Below are 16,643 nucleotides of genomic sequence, written 5' to 3' on the forward strand. Positions count from 1 at the left end.
AACAGTCTCATATTCCGTTCTTAGAAGAAATCCATAAGAGAGGATGCAGTATAGCCCATTTTAGTAATAAAGAATGCATGACTCAGAGATGCTATATGCCTCAGGGCTAGGCCCAATGGCTCATCTGGTTAATCCTCTGCTTTGCAAGTGCCAGGATCCCACTTGGGCACTAGTTCATGTTCTAGCTCCATTTCCCATCCAGCTTCCTTCTTATGGCCTGAGAAAGCAGCGGACAATGGTCCAAAGCCTTGGGACACTGCACTAACTTGGGAGTACTGGAAGAAGCTCCTGGCTCCTAGCTTCAGATCAGCTTCAGTTCCCATCATTGCAGCCATTTGGCGAGTGAACCAGTGGATGGAAGATCTTGCTCTCTCTATCTCTTTTTCTATAAATCTGCCTTTCTAATAAAAATAAATCAATCTTTAAAAATAAGTAAATACTCGGGCCTGGCAGCGTGGCCTAGCGGCTAAAGTCCTCGCCTTGAAAGCCCCGGGATCCCATATGGGCGCCGGTTCTAATCCCGGCAGCTCCACTTCCCATCCAACTCCCTGCTTGTGGCCTGGGAAGGCAGTTGAGGACGGCCCAATGCTTTGGGACACTGCACCCGCGTGGGAGACCCGGAAGAGGTTCCAGGTTCCCGGCTTCGGATCGGCGCGCATCGGCCCGTTGCAGCTCACTTGGGGAGTGAATCATCGGATGGAAGATCTTCCTCTCTGTCTCTCCTCCTCTGTGTATATGTGGCTGTAATAAAATGAATAAATCTTAAAAAAAATAAGTAAATACTCAACTCACAAATGATGCAGCCAAATTGTAAGCAGAGCTCTTCCTTACCACTAAGTCCTAACTACTGTACTACTGAAACAGATGAGAAAGTTCACTTACTAAAGAATACAGTAGCCCTACCAGCAAGGACAGCTTGAAGCTTGAGAACACTGTACACACTACTGAAAAGGACCATGCACAATCAAATAGAGGGAATAAAAAAGCAAGTAGAGGACTCAATGGTGTAATAAATGTCATGGAAGAATGGATGGTCAAAATGAGAATTTCAGTTAGATGTAATCTTAATTAAACATGTAAGCTTCCATACTTAATCATTGCATATGTTTACCTCTATGATGATCTATTGTGCCTCTTACTTGTTTTCCAAAGTCCAGACATCTTACTCAATACCAATACTTACATCTTCATATCCCTGCTAATCAGAATTATTAAACTTTTCCAGAGATGATCTTCTCCCTCTCCCAGTCCTATCATATTCTCTTAGTTTCATTTACAATGATATCTATAACTTACAATTATGCCAAGTATTTGTCTAGTTACTTAGATATTGTCAGTCTCCCACCCACCATCTAGACAATAGGAAATGTTGTACATAGCACATGTCACAGAGTAGATTAATCTTGTGTTTCTTAATGAATGTTCAATAAAGGATTCCATTTTTTCATTGACCAGTAGATGTCATTTATATTTTGTGAACCCTGACTTATTCTCTATTAAATTCTTTGTAAATATTCTCTTGCTTCTCATGCTCTTTTTTATGGTAGATGCTTAATTCCAAAAATAAGCTGTTATAGTATTAGCTCAGTGTATTTCTCCTTACCGTTGTAGTTTCTGAGACATACTTACCTGTTTGGTATAATTTTTCTAATTTTATTTATCTAAGAGGCAGGGAGAGAGAAAAAACAGAGAGCTGTCACCTGCCAATCTACTCCCACATGCCTGCAACAGCCAGGGCTAGGCCATGCTGAAACTGGTAACAAGAAGCTCTGGGTCTTCCAAAGGGTGGCAGGGACCCAACTACCCGTTACCTCTCAGGGTATGAGTCTGCTGACAGCTGCAATTTGGAACAGACATTTCCATCCATGTCTCAGATATGGGTGGCAGGAACTCACACACTTGAGCCATTATCTGTTGCCTCTCAGGCACATTAGCAGGAAGCTAGATGGAAAGCAGGGTATCTAGAACTTGAACTGGCACTCTGATATCAGGTGCGGGTGTCTCAGGCAGAAGCCTGAAGCACTGCCCCAAATACCAACACTCATGTCTATTTTGAACTATTTGATATTGTGCTTTCAACTCTCAAATGGCCTGATATTTATTTTTAACATATAGTGAAATTAAGAATTTGAATTATATTATTTTTCCAAGTAATCTACTTTGTCAGCCTCTAATCTCATGTTTTCTTCCATACGTCTTTATAATTCTGGATGTATGTTAATTTAGTTAAATTGGTGTACTTTTATAGGTACATGGACTTTTTTTATTTATTTGTCAATCCTTTGGTTAGTATTTTCCTACTTGAATCACTACTGATTTATGAATAATGATTTTTCTAGTATCTTCTTATATCCTCTAAGGCAAAATCTGTCATTTTTCTTTCTCTAAATATTCTCATCTCCATTTGATGGATCTTATTGAATTTTTGCCACAGATTTTGACAATAACTTAAATATTAGCATTATAACTTTTTATATATTTGTGTCTGTGTGTGTGAAAGTGCATACATATGCATCTTGATAGCAACACGGGATGAAATTGGAAGACACGATGTCTGAGGTTACTGGATAAATAATTTATTTCTGGATGCTTCTAAATTCTTATTGAATAAATACCAGTTTGATAAAACATGTGCCTTAACTCTGTGGAAGGATTATCTTCAACATCTGGGATTTCTCTGTGGAATTGTAACGCTGAGTGTGCTTGTATGGATTAACAACAATCCATTGGGGTGGGAAAGAGGTCTTCGTTTCTCTCTCATGTTGCTCTCTCATGTTCAAACGCATTTGTTTCGTTGTCTAGTGCTAAATGCTCAACATGATTAGCTAATTTTACCTTCTCTTTAGCAAGACAAGAGAAGTTTTCATCCTGGTCTCTGTTGGAGTTTATTTTCCCCACCTCTCAATTGAATGAGCTTCTCAGTAGGAAGTGTTTGTTGTAGTATTGGATTGTGAAAATTTGCTTCACACCGTTTTCTTCCCAATATTCAAGGTAGGATCATGGTCTTGGACTTGTGCTGACAATAGTATAAGATTAGATGCTTGAAATATAATTCTTATCATAAGTAAACTTTCAACATAGTGTGGAAGACAATACTCAAAGAAGTAGCCAGGCTGTAGTATAAAGAGTTATGTGGTAGAGGGAACAGCATGAAACAATGAATTCTGACTGGTCATCAGTTAGAGGAACAAACTAATAAGAAGAAATTCACTGTTGCAGGAAGTAAAAAGAGCAAAAATATTGTAAGTGAAGAAAAAAACAGCAGCGGCAAAAGCAGAGGTCAACATAAAATAAAATTGTGGAACTTTGTATAGGAGAGATGAGCTTTGAACTTTAACTTTTTTATTAGAAAGGTGTAGTGATAGAAATATCCATCTACTGATTTCCTTCCTGAATGCCTGAAACAACCATGGCTGGTCCTGGCAAAATCCAGAATCCTGGCACTTAATCAGGTCTCCTTTGTGGAGACCCAAGGTTTTAAGCTGTCATCTATCACCTACCAGAATCACATTAGCAGGAAGCTGGAATCAGAAACAGAGCTGGTCCTTAAACCTAGGTACTCTATTATGGAATGGAGGTATTACAAATGGTGTCATATCCACTTGGCCAGTGTCCATCAAACTTTCTTTTTTATTTTAAGATTTCAATTATTTTACTTGATAGAGTTACAGAGAGAGGAAGAGACAGAGATCCTCCATCTGCTGCAACACCCCCAACCCAAATAGCTACAATGGCCAGAGTCCAGCCAGTCGGAGGTAGGGAGCCAGGAGCTCCCTCCGGGTCTCCCACGTGAGTTGCAGGTGTCTAAGTCCTCGGCTATGAGGAAAGTGGAACAGCCTGTACATGAACCAGAACCCACATGGGATGCTGCCATCACAGGCCACAGAATCAGCCTCTACACTGATTCGAACTGTTAGATCAAAGAGTGAATCCAACTTTTTTACAGGGCTGTAGGGAGAGTCAGAGAAACAGACAAAAACAGACAAACCTCTCACTTGCCGATTCACTCTCAAAATGCTGTTGTTGTTCTTAGTTGCGCTGAATCCCTGCTACAAAGAGAGAAAAACAGGAATTTAGTAACGCATGCATCTCCTGCATACATGGCAATAACCCTCCTGCCTACATGGCAACTAGCCATCTTCAACTAGTAAATCTCCAAGAGATGGCTTTCAGTTCAAATGTTAATACCAGCTACAACCAAAGCAAAGACAAAAGGGTGTTGGGAAGATAATGGGGTGGTATCCAGGAAAAGGATGGTAAACAAGAGTCAGATTTAAGTTGGGGCCTTCTTCATGGAAGAATCTTAGTGACTTAGCCATGCTCATCTGGCTGCATATGGAAATGAAGACGCCTTACAAATGAAGGTTCCTGTGTAGACGTATATTTCTCTAATAATGGTAACTTCTGCTATCTTCAGAGCTTTGCCTGTGTCTGTGTTTTCTCAAAATAATCAGGTCAAAATAATTCTTACGCCAAAAGGCATACATTCTAATCTCCTACAGTCACACGTTGTAGTGGCAGATCCTGGTCTTCTACAGCATATTTGAATATTCAGAAATAAAGTAAAAATGGAGTCAGAAAGGCATCTTCAGCCCAATTCTGAATTTTGAAATGTGTCCTTTGAGTGATTCATAGGTTATGGTACGGGAGAAAGCTACGGTCATATTTGTGGTTTAGAAAGAAAATTGGCAGCAGAATAGGGAGTTAATGCCAAAGAAACAGTTTAGAATAATTGGTTCCTGTTAGAGAAATGCAGAGAGTGTACCTTGCATTGTTCATTGCTTCTGGAGAAGGGTTAAGGCACAGAAGAAAATACAAATGAAGGAAGCTAGAGGAGGACGAAAAGGACTGTTTGTAGCAGCTGACGTGAATCTAACGTGGCAAGGAAATGAAGCTTCTTCTCACATCTGGCCATCTAGTCTGGCATCTCAAGCCATTGGGAAATAGCTACCTGTTTTGTTGTTTTTGTTTTGTTTTGTTTTGTTTTGTTTTTGACTTTTTTTTACTCCTTTGCCTTTCATAGCTTCTCACTCAACACTTCTTAGTTCTAAAAAGCAGTTCTCATCACCCTCACTTCATCCAGTTCCAATAATTGGCTCCTAATTAAGATCCTCTCCCCACTGAGTATGGCCTATAGATCAACCTCAAAAAAATATGTTGATACCACTACAAGCCTGTCCCTAAGGGTTAATTGGAAAGGACAAAAATCAAATTTTCAGAATATATGTTAAGAGTCCTTTCTACCTACCACCGTAAGTGTTTCATTTCTTGCCTGTTATCAGTGTTTTCTTCCTATGTACTCTCCTGGACACCCCATTCCTTATCTACACCTATCCAAATCCCTTCAATTTTTCAAGAAGTTCATACTTCAGCTCATATCGTCTTTGTTGCACTTGCCAGCAAGTAAGGAGAATTCACACTTCTCTTATACAGCAGCTTAAAATTTGAGAAAACCATCCTCTCTTACAGACACATATTATTGACCTGAGTGTTTGGCACATTCTCAAAAACAGTCCATTTATTCCCAATAGAAACATTATTGTGCTAAACAATCTCAAAATGTCAGTGTTAAAGGATAAATAAGTTAAATATCTACTCCATTCTCCTGAAAACAGCAATTAACAAATCCATTCATTGAGAGACTGCTTCCATTTGACCTGAATAATTAGTAATTTGTGACTTTCCAAATACGATACTCTTCCTCCATTGAAGAAATAGAGTTAGAAACAACATTAGGGCATAGTTTACTATTTCACAGCATTAATTCATACTCAGTAGATGTAGAAATATAACCAAGTCATCAACATTAGACTATGCACCTTTTATATATCCAGTGGATCATTCTCAAATGGCCACAGCAATGAGAGCTGGGCCAAGCAGAAGCCTGGTGCCTGGAGCTTCATCTGGGCCTTACCCATGCATGTCAGAAGCCCCAACACTTCGGCCATCTTCTGCTGCTTTTTCCAGGCCATCAGCAGGGAGCTAGATAAGACGTGAAGCATCCCGAACTCCAGCGGGAACCCATATAGGATGCTGGCTTCCCAGGCAGCAGCTTAACCCACTGCACCACAATACTGCCCCTGACCTACACATTTGATAATGCCAACTATTCTAAATGTATTCAAAATACCTTCCCCAAGGCAATTAAAGAAACTATGATGTATATTCTTTCTACATCGTCCTTATACAAGTACGTACAATGTATAAATATTTCTCTGCTATTAATTAGAAAAGAAACCAAAAGAAATTCTTTTTAGGTATTTAATCAGAGAGGAAACTTTATTGAGATGCATAAGAGAGATGAGGTGAAAGGAAATAGGTAAGGTTAGTTAAAACTCGAAGGCTATATGTGTATGGTTCAGTCTGATATTCACTCGAATGATCATCTGTTATTCATCACTCTTAGCAAAAATGGGCAGAAAAACAGTTGTAAGAATCAGTAGTTCCTTTGCACAAGCAGTGTAGTTTTCCAAAGTAAGGGAGGTTGATCTCAGAGGTATTTTAATATCCTGGGGTGGGGAGATGTGGGGTTGTGGAGAATTTAACCTCATAAAATGCAGAAGTGCCCCAGAATACAGTCTTTGGCCAATGCTTTCTAATTTTTCTTTTTCATATCTTTAAATACAGAATCCCCTTCACCTACAACTGAGTCTAGAAAATTCATTAAGTTCTGATGCTGATGTCACTATCTCAATCCTGACCATGAACAACTGGTATAATTTTAGCTTATTGCTGTGCCAAGAAGAGTGGAATATCACCGATTTCCTTCTTCTAACCCAGAATAATTCCAAGTTCCACCTCGGGTCTATCATCAATATCACAGCTAACCTCTCCTCCACTAAGGACCTCTTGGGTTTCCTGCAAGGTCAGCTTGAGAGTGTGAAGAACAGCACATCCACAATGGTGATGTTTGGCTGTGACATGGAAAGTATACGGCGGATTTTTGAAATTACCACGCAGTTTGTGTTACCACCCTCTGAGCTTCGTTGGGTGCTGGGAGATTCCCAGAACGTGGAGGAGCTAAGGACAGAAGGTCTGCCCTTGGGGCTCATTGCTCATGGAAGAACAACACAGTCTGTCTTCGAATATTACGTCCAAGATGCCATGGAGCTGGTCGCACGAGCCGTCGCCACAGCCACCATGATTCAGCCAGAACTTGCGCTCATTCCCAGCACTGTGAACTGCATGGATGTGAAAACTACAAACCTCACTTCAGGACAATATTTATCAAGGTAGGCTGCAAGGCCTGGCTTATCTCCCCAACGACAGCTCCGCCATGGAAAGTAAAATTTTCCTGTCTGTTCCCCTTGCAGAAATCTTTACTCCAAATATTTTTAAACCTCATGCTATTTCTGACACCGTTTCCGAATAATTAAGAATAGTTTATAATGATCTATAAGTGGAGGGCGGGGGTGGGGAAGCCTAGGTCCTGCTATTTAGACGCTTACAGCTGTTGTGTTCTTGACAAGTAACTTGAAAGCTGGGAGCAGCAGTTTTCTAGTTGATGATTATATTAAATAGTTTGACAAGCATAACAAATATGATAATATGAAAGTATATTGAAAAGTACATAACCCAGTGCTTAGTTCATAGTAGTTGCACAGCAAATGTTTATTTCCTTGATTTGTCTTTTCCATATCAATAGATTTATAAAAAAAAATCTAAATACTTATTAAGAAAAAAAGCAATCAAGCAGGAATGGGCTTTTCTTTTTGATTCCCAGGACTGGATGCTTAAGGCAATACAGAGCAGTGGTTAGAGGTATACATGATCTGAGGTTGAATTTTGGCTTTACTACTCATCACTTGCATAATGTTATTAAGCTACTTAACTTCTCTAAAATTTAATATCTTATTTTCTAGATCCATTTATGTCAAATAAATACAACAGTAGATCTCTTGCCCACAGAATTGTGAAGGATACAGAGGAAGAGAGAAAGAGATGAATTAATAGCTAGGATGGAGAGATGATTGAGAGATTAGAAATAGGTATTATATAGAATAACGTAGAACAACGTATTTTCTCCTGCAAAAAAGACCACATCAAAGAACTATTTCTCTTTCATAGGTAAAGATTTACCTGTATGCAAGGCCTGCTTTTTAAACAGTCCTCTATGACTGTTACGTCCGACTATATTAAGAAAAACAAGCAAACATACAGAGTCTTGACTTTCAGAAAGAAATGAGTGTTTGGTAAAAGGTCAAAACTCTGAAGAATTTTATATTTAATTTTGCTTTTGTAAATTGAGTGCCTACTATGTGCAAGAAATATGCTCCATGCCATGTATCAGAATATTTCAACAACTTCATGGAAAAATTGAAAGACATGTTTAGTTTTCAATACTAAAGATTTTTTATAAACTTTTTGAATACTTCTCACGTAAAAAGATCTCAAAACTTTTCTGTATCAATGTAAATTTATCTTTCAATGCCATTTTGCATGAACCTTTTGAAAAACTTTTACTTATGGCAGACTTAAATAAAAAGCACAACTTATAAACTCCTTAAAATGTTAATAAAGCAAGATAATTCATATTTATTGATGACATTGGCTAATGATAAAATTATGTGCTCTATCATCATTGGATTTTTCTATTTTCCTTATGTTTGAATTTCTGCAAGACTAAAATTAATGCCCATTTTATACTGTCTAGATTGTATCCACTGCTTCTGTACTAGCTCATAACTGAGGCTCGGAATTTCATCTCAGATAAGACATGTTCTCCTTCACAATAAATACCCAGCAAAGCTTTGATTTATAATTCTGTGTAGTCACCATTCTGGAAGCACCATCATAAACAGCAAATAGAAAAAGCCATTTGTGAAAACTACATTATTTGCCATCTTTCTCTCATAAAATGGAGGGTAAGAGAAAAATTACTCTTTGGATTCTAAAAATGCTTAGATACTACAGGAAATAAAAATTTTTGACAGATTCAGGGTTTTATATTTTTCAAAGATGAAACTGATCTTTTGTTTCTCAAGATTTAATGTATAGTAAAATTGTGTGTCTCCTTCCACAAAGATCTCATGCCATGTTGTACTTGAAATTAGATGATAGTACTTAGCCCATTACATTATCATTATTTGTCTGCGTCTGATTTTCAAGCTAGAATAAAACTTATATTAAGTGAAGACCCAATTATTATTCAGTCTAGCTCAAAGCCTAGCATTATAGAAGTCATGTAACCAATATTTACTAAGACTGACACACAAAGAAAGAAAATGTCCCATTATGATTATCTCCTCCGTCAACTGTTGCTGTAGAAGAAGACAGGTGGTGGATATGTTAGCATCATCTAAAAATGTACATCTTTTACTAACATAGATACTCATCATCTGATTTTGTTCTTTTCCCTTCGTTTATCTCTCTATTTTCTTGGGATGTTGGATTGGTGGATATCCTCTGCCTTCATGGCTGTTTCCACATCTTTATTCCACAATCTTTCAAAGCTCTAAAAGAATGTGAGGCTTGGAGCCCAGCGGCAATTCACAGTGTATAAGGGTCAGTGACAATATTTTCATCCCCATAGATGTGTTTGAGAAATGAACTCAAAGAACTACAGAAAATATACCCAGGACTTCTTAAACTCCCTGAGGAACATAGTCAAAGGAAAAGTTTCAAAGTGTTCAGGAAAGGGTCAAGGCAAGTGGGCAAAGCCCCGGAAGGAGTCTTTATAATGAATAACTTAAAAGCTGCCTTCAACCATCAAACCTCTGTGGGTTTTTATTCATCCATATTTACTTTGTTTAATACAGTATTTTAGAAAGTTATTCTCAGTCCATAAGTCGCGTCTGCCTATAGTAATTTTCTTAATTGTTCCTAAATTTGGTGACGCTGACCCCACTTCCTCACTGTATGATGAAATCCAGGAGGATAATGAAGCATGCATAGCGGGTGTCAGAGTTTTTGCAAGCTTTCATTTCTCAGAGTCATTTTCAGTTTGGGCTAACAGAATTGTTAACATTTAAAAATGTTAATGAAATCACCAAAAACATGGCATTTTCAGCATAGACTTTTCAACTAGAAAAATCATTCCTCATGTCAGACTACGTCGACATAATTACAGGTAAAAAGAGTTTTACTCCTCTGAGATCCCCACATATCAGAGCAAATTGCCATCAACACTGAATGTAGGGCCCAGCACAGTAGCCTAGCAGCTAAAGTCCTTGCCTTGAATGTGCCAGGATCCCATAGGGGTGTTGGTTTGTATCTCGGCAGCCCCACTTCCCATCCAGCTCCCTGCTTGTGGCCTGGGAAAGCAGTCCAGGATGGCCCAATGCCTTGGGACCCTGCACCCACATGGGAGACCTGGAAGAGGTTGCAGGCTTCTGGCTTGGGACTGGCACAGTTCCAGCCATTGCGGCCACTTTGGGAGTGAATCAATGGATGGAAGATCTTCCTCTCCATCTCTTCTCCTCTCTGCATTATCTGACTTTCCAATATAATTAATTCATTAATTAATTAACAAACTTTGGACACAATCACTCAAGGACCAAGTTCACAGTGTGATCTTTATCAACTTTTTACATGTTTTTCTACAAAATGTCAATTATTTCGATCATTCAGATTGGGAATATCACTCTGAAAATAACTCCATGATAGCCATTATCTACATATGTACATTAATATGGTGTCTGAACAGCCAATGACCATGTTTTGGACTAGGGTGAAGAGGATGGAAGGAGATCTTGAATTTTGTCATTTTGTGTCTGATTCTAGCATGTAATGACAAAAAGTAAGTACATGACTGGAAACCACTGGACTGTATGGGAAGGGTATTTGGACTAGTGCTTGGACACACATATCCTACACATATCCTACAGCAGAATGCCTACATTTCAGTCCAGGCTTTACTGCTACACACACACAACGATCAACAACTGCCAGCGAGTGAGAGTCCTAGATTGAGTTCCTCACCCCTAGTTACTGTGTGGTCTAGCCAAGGATGCTGCAGGCCATGAACAGCGAAATCAGCAGTGACGACACTGCTGCTCCTTCCCTCCTCTTAAATAAAAATGTTCAAATTGTGTTGTAGATCACAGCTGTATTCAGAAACACAGAAAAGCACATACTCTGCTCAGTTATTTACTGATGAAGAAAAAGACACTGGATTTGGATAAATGAATAGGAATTTTCAGTTTTAGAGCACAAATCCACAGAGCAAATGGTATATGCAAATTTACCAACATCTAAAGGAGAAAATTACTACTGTAGGAGCACTAACTACATTTGCAGAGATTTGAGATGACTCTAGAAAAGTAGTTATTTTGATGGCACACTGTGCAAGGATTATGCCAGTTTACATTTTATGTACATACTGGATGCCAATTGAATGATAAACCATTAGTCATGATATATTCGTAAAATCATAATCCTGCATTAAATTAATCAAATAAAGTAGTGCATTATAAAATCTTTGCAAGGAATTTTATAAGCCATTAGGATACAGAAATTATTTTTAGTCTCACAATTGGGTTTAGTTTGACCATGTTTACTCTTTCGCTGCATTCTGAATACCAGACTATGGCAAAAGTCAGTAGGTGTTTGAAAATATATCTGCTGTCTCAAAGTGTTTCCCCACACTCATAGGAAAATCATCAGTGCTAATAAATCCTGGAGAGGAGCTTCATAGAGGAACCACAGTATGGCTAAGAGAAGCTATTTTTTCTTAAGAATTTCAAGGGTTGGAACACTTGTAGATATCTTGTTCCTCTAATCGTTTATAGCCCTAATAGTTATTGTGGCTTCTATATAGGCTGTGCAATCCCACCTCTCTTCTTTGAACAGCTTTTGGGATTCAGTTGTGTATCCCTTGAAAGTTACACTGAATAAGCGGTGACTGATTCATTCTTCATACACATTTGTTGATGTTTACTAACAGTAGGTGAGAGGGTTGGCTGAAGATATAAAGAGAACAGGGGGCCTTGATTTCAGGAGGCTCACAACCCCTTTCTTCTGTCCTCCTACCAAGAAAGGATATTCTTATACAATTATCTGTACTTTTTTGCCATTTTTCTTATTCTGGGCATCTGGTTATCATTCTTTGTTGAGACACCACCCGTTAACAGCAGTGCTTATCCTCTGATGCCAGCTAGTGTTCTAGACTTCTTTCAGCTGACCCTGAGGCAAGGTGATACATGCTATGGATTGCTTCTTCTCCAGGGTTGGTCATCTCTACACTCACTTGGTCAAAATAATACCAAGATTCACTGGTCTTTCATTAATAGTAAATGTGTAGTTATTGATTCTGCATATGTTATTAAGAATCTGTTAGAAACCAAGTATAGATTAGGAAAATACAGTGAAGAAATGTTCACTTGAGAAGCCCAAATATATATTGATATTGGTTCACACATTATTCCTGGACATTGGATGGTTCAGGAGAACAGGAAGCTTCATGATGTAATGGTGATTTTTATATTACTGTCAACCATCACTGTAATTTAATGGCATTGCAACTCTGTCAAAGTTATTTATGCCCTCTAAACTTTAATTTATTTAATGATAAGTATCCCTTTCTCAAAAATTTAAGTAGTTTCCCCAAAATCATTCAACCAGTTACTTATAGGGAAAATTTAAACAGTTCACATAGTGCTCGCTGCGGCAGCACATATACTAAACAGTTCACCTAAATCCACATTCCATGCTCTTACAGAATTAGTATAGACTTTTCTTGTCAGTATTCTATTACTTTGTAATTTATATTCTTTCTGCCAAAAGTTTTGGAAATCAAGGGGTGTAATTACCTATGTAAAAGCATTCTCACCTAAAGACCTCTACCAAACAAAATTGGTAAGCCTAAAAACTTCAAAATATATTTAATAGGAAGCCAGCTGCACTGAATATGGAGGCAAGGAATTGAACTAACACTGGTTCCCTGGAGCTCCAAGGGCAGGAAGTACCTGACTAGTGAGTGAACAAGTACATCCACCTGTTACTCTGAGTTTAACTTTGCCATGGCTACTGCTGCAGGCCCCGGTCTCCCAAGGATTAACTCCACAGCTAAGCTTGTTTCTCAGAACGTAACAGGATTGGCAATTTTGGCCTGATACATCTAGCCACTGGCTTAACCGCAAGTTCCTGCTTCCTATTTGTCAAGTTATCTGCCAAGGGATTGGATAAACACTGGGAGGAACTCAAGGGATTTAGGGTGGCCACTACTGGGAGGAACTTGAAGGATTTAGGTGGTCATTTGAGGACTGGATAAACACTGGGAGGAGCTAGGCAGAGTATAAAAGAAAGCCTGGAGTTGCAATAAAGATGAGTCTATCATCGATCGACATTCGGTGTACTGCATGTTGTCTTGTGTTGGCTCACTGCGTTGTCTTTTTTGTAACCCTAGTCCCTCCGCTCGGCTCGGGGTACATGGCGATGCGGGCGTTGCCAACAACTGCAAAGTTGGTTCTCAAAAACACATTCCTTGATGCCTTGAATCCTAGGGCCCATCACTAGGACTGTGTTACTAACTCTCTTCAATTAGCCCCTGTTATCGTTGGACTAATTTGGCAGAAATTCTTTGAACTTAGACAAGCCAGGAAATGAGTCTGAATTTTTCTTAAGTCATGGGAGCTTCAATTATTGAACACTAGAAATGGTGTATTTTTTCAGGAAACTATCTTGATGAACATAGCTTAAATGTACTTTGATGCTCATATCTTAAATATTCTTAATCTGGGATCCATTATTTCCTAAATTGTGGATTTTTTTTTGAATCAGGCAAGCTTTCAAGATTTTATTGGAGAAGAAACTGCAGACTTTTGGTTGAGTTATTCAACCATTTTTCAACCAAATTTTGGTTAAACTTTCAAGTTTGAATTCATCTACTGTAAACTTTGGAGATGTGCAAAAAAGATGAGAATCTGTGGAAGGGGAATTCTGCATCAGCAATCTGAATTCTAGAGTTCTCTCTCTTCAGAGATACTTCAATATCTACACCCTATTAATCCTTCAAATTGAAGTTTTACTAGGTAAACTCTGTATATTTTCCAATTGCCAGGACTATGCCAATGCAACACCTAGGCTAGCGTTAAAGACAGATCCAAAGAACTATAATCAATTAAGTTGCAGGATTGCACAAAGTAGCAAGAACAGTTATAAAAGAGGGAACAGATCAAATTGTGAAGAATTAGGTTCACAATGAAAGCAAGAATCAAATCCAAAGCCAGAAAGCAAGGAGGGAAAGGACAATGAGTTAGGGACATGAAACAGACCCTAAGAAACATTGGGAGAAGAAAACAAAAAGATGGAAGAAGTGTCAGCTTTCCAGTTAACATACCAAAAAGCATGGAAAAGAGTGCTATATGCATAGCTCCAATTTTGTGATGTATTTATCCCCCTCAGACACTAACAGCAATGTAGCCCAAATAGGTATTAAATTAATACCAATCATATAGATTTAATTTTTCTCTTTTACAGGAAAAAGTCAAGATGAGTAGAAATTCTTCTTCTATGGTTTTACTTGCAACTGTATTTTGTGGATATTAGCAAGACATAGATCAAAATGATTCACATATATGTATGTGAATTTAATATATTTTTACATTGTTATTACATTCACTCAGAGATATATTTTTTAAAGATAAGCCTGATGCAGCGAGTTTAAAGGAATGAAATTAATATTACAATATGAGAGACTCTTTGCACTGAGGGATGAAATTGAGTAATTTCTAATCCTTGTTATATTCCTTATCATCTGGATTTTTCATTGAACTATTTTCTATTTTTGGTAGCATCCATTATTGGATAGGAAAATCCAATAGAATTTTAGTGCTTCAAATAATCCATGCATTGCAAATGTGAATGCTTCCTGGCTAATTGAGACTCACTCTTCTGGCAAAATCATGAAGAACCCTTTAAAGATTCTTGTCTGCCCTAAGCAGAAGACATGGGGTTTAATTACATTTATCCCACAAAGTACTGGGCAGTTACTTTGCCTATGCTCTGTGTTCTGCCTGAAATTCAAAGATGACTCAATGTGACAGGTGCTTAGATGCTCACTGAAGACTTTTTTAGCTTGACAGGGTGCAGTGTCATGTGGCCGAGGAGTGGTGAAAGAAAGAATTTGTTATTCCTAGCAGCAGTTCCATGGACGATACTGTTGTCAGAGTGCGGAAAATGTCTAATTTCATGTCTTGGAGAATCTTAGAGTCTAAAATGATGGAGGTGGGCTTTGTCAACTGCCAAACACTTCTGCTTCAAGATACTATGCAGGATTATGGAGGACAGTCAAGGAGTCACTTTACAGAAAGCTCAGGACATCATTTAAATTAAAGGATTACTCCCTCCCACCATGGTGGATTCCTCCACCTTGTTGCATAACCACAGTTCAAGTTCAGTTGAGATTCCCCCTTTGCAAGCATATACCAAACATAGAGTCCAGCATCTTATTGTCCAGTCAAGTTCAACGGGAGGGTTTGGGGAGGGGTGGGGAGACTCCAAGTACCTATGAAACTGTGTCACATAATACAATGTAATTAATGAATTTAAAAAAAATTAAAGGATTACTTTGGGAACCTGTCTCGTGTATGGAAAACAGAAGCACGACAGCATCTTCAGACAGAACTGAACCATGAGTAAGTCCTGTAGTTAAGATGAACAAATTCATGATCTCATAAAAGAAAAAGGCAGATTTCACAGGGGTTAGCTCCTCTGAAACAAGCCATACAATGAAAGCTGAATTAAGAACTAGTCATAGGAATATGACTTTCAGGGCTGTAAGAAAAGGTAAAACTGGTAAAGAAGACATTGAAAATGGAGCAGCAGAGGCAAATAGATGAACTTCTCTAGATAATTGAAGAAAGCTGGAATAGCAACCAAAACGTATGAGGGGCTGGCATTGGTCTAGTAGGAACATACCGTTTAATTTAACTCTGTGTTCCAGCTCTGCTTCTGACTCCAACCTCCTATTACTATAGAAGACAGTAGGTTTGGACTCAAGTAGGTAGATCCTGGCCAAAAATGATCAAGACCTGGATTGAATTCATGACTTCTGGTTGAACCTTGAGCAGACCAGAGTGAACTGGCAGACAAGATCTCTGTCTCTATTTGTATTTGTTTTTCTCTCCCTCTCCTTCTTTCTTTCATTTTTTTTTTACTCTCCCTCTTAAATTAAAAAAAAGAAGAAGAATAATTTAATTTTAAAACTTAAAAAGTCTTTAAATAAGCATGGTCAAATACTGATTTATGATATAATTACTTACCAACAAAACAGAATACTGGAATTATGTTTGAGGGCCACCAAAAGAAAAAGGACAAAATGACAAAAAAGAAAGAGAAAATAAAATTGGGGGTGGGGGAGAAACATTAAAAGAATAATGGATATAATAATGTACAATGGCATGGATGCCAGAAATCACTAAAAATGCTTCAGGGAGGGAGGGGCATTTGGCCTAACAGTTAAGAAGCTGCTTGAGAGCCTACATTCTACATTGCAGTGTTTGGTTCCAGTTCTAGCTGCACTCCCGATTCTAGCTTTCTGTTAAATGTATATACTCTGGGATACAGCAGTGATGGTCCCATAGTTGTATTCCTGTCAATATTCTGGGAAATTGGATTAAATTCAAGGCCTCCGACTTAACAACGGCCTAGTTCTGGCTCTCAACAATAGTTTGTGGAGTGAATTAGTGGATAGGAAAATGAGC

The 16,643-nt window shown here is 38.3% G+C and overlaps 1 protein-coding gene across 1 annotated transcript in view; it reads left to right on the plus strand.

Moving 5' to 3' along the window:
* GRIN3A (glutamate ionotropic receptor NMDA type subunit 3A) overlaps positions 1-16,643 on the plus strand; it is a 157,507-nt gene that overhangs the window by 45,268 nt on the left and 95,596 nt on the right. Inside the window, exon 2 of the mRNA XM_004580939.4 lies at positions 6,628-7,232. Coding sequence (XP_004580996.2) covers positions 6,628-7,232 — 605 coding nt within the window. The remainder of the gene's footprint in view (positions 1-6,627; positions 7,233-16,643) is intronic.

The sequence above is a fragment of the Ochotona princeps genome, chromosome 14 (genome assembly GCF_030435755.1).
Source record: "Ochotona princeps isolate mOchPri1 chromosome 14, mOchPri1.hap1, whole genome shotgun sequence".
In the NCBI taxonomy this organism is placed as follows: Eukaryota; Metazoa; Chordata; class Mammalia; order Lagomorpha; family Ochotonidae; genus Ochotona; species Ochotona princeps.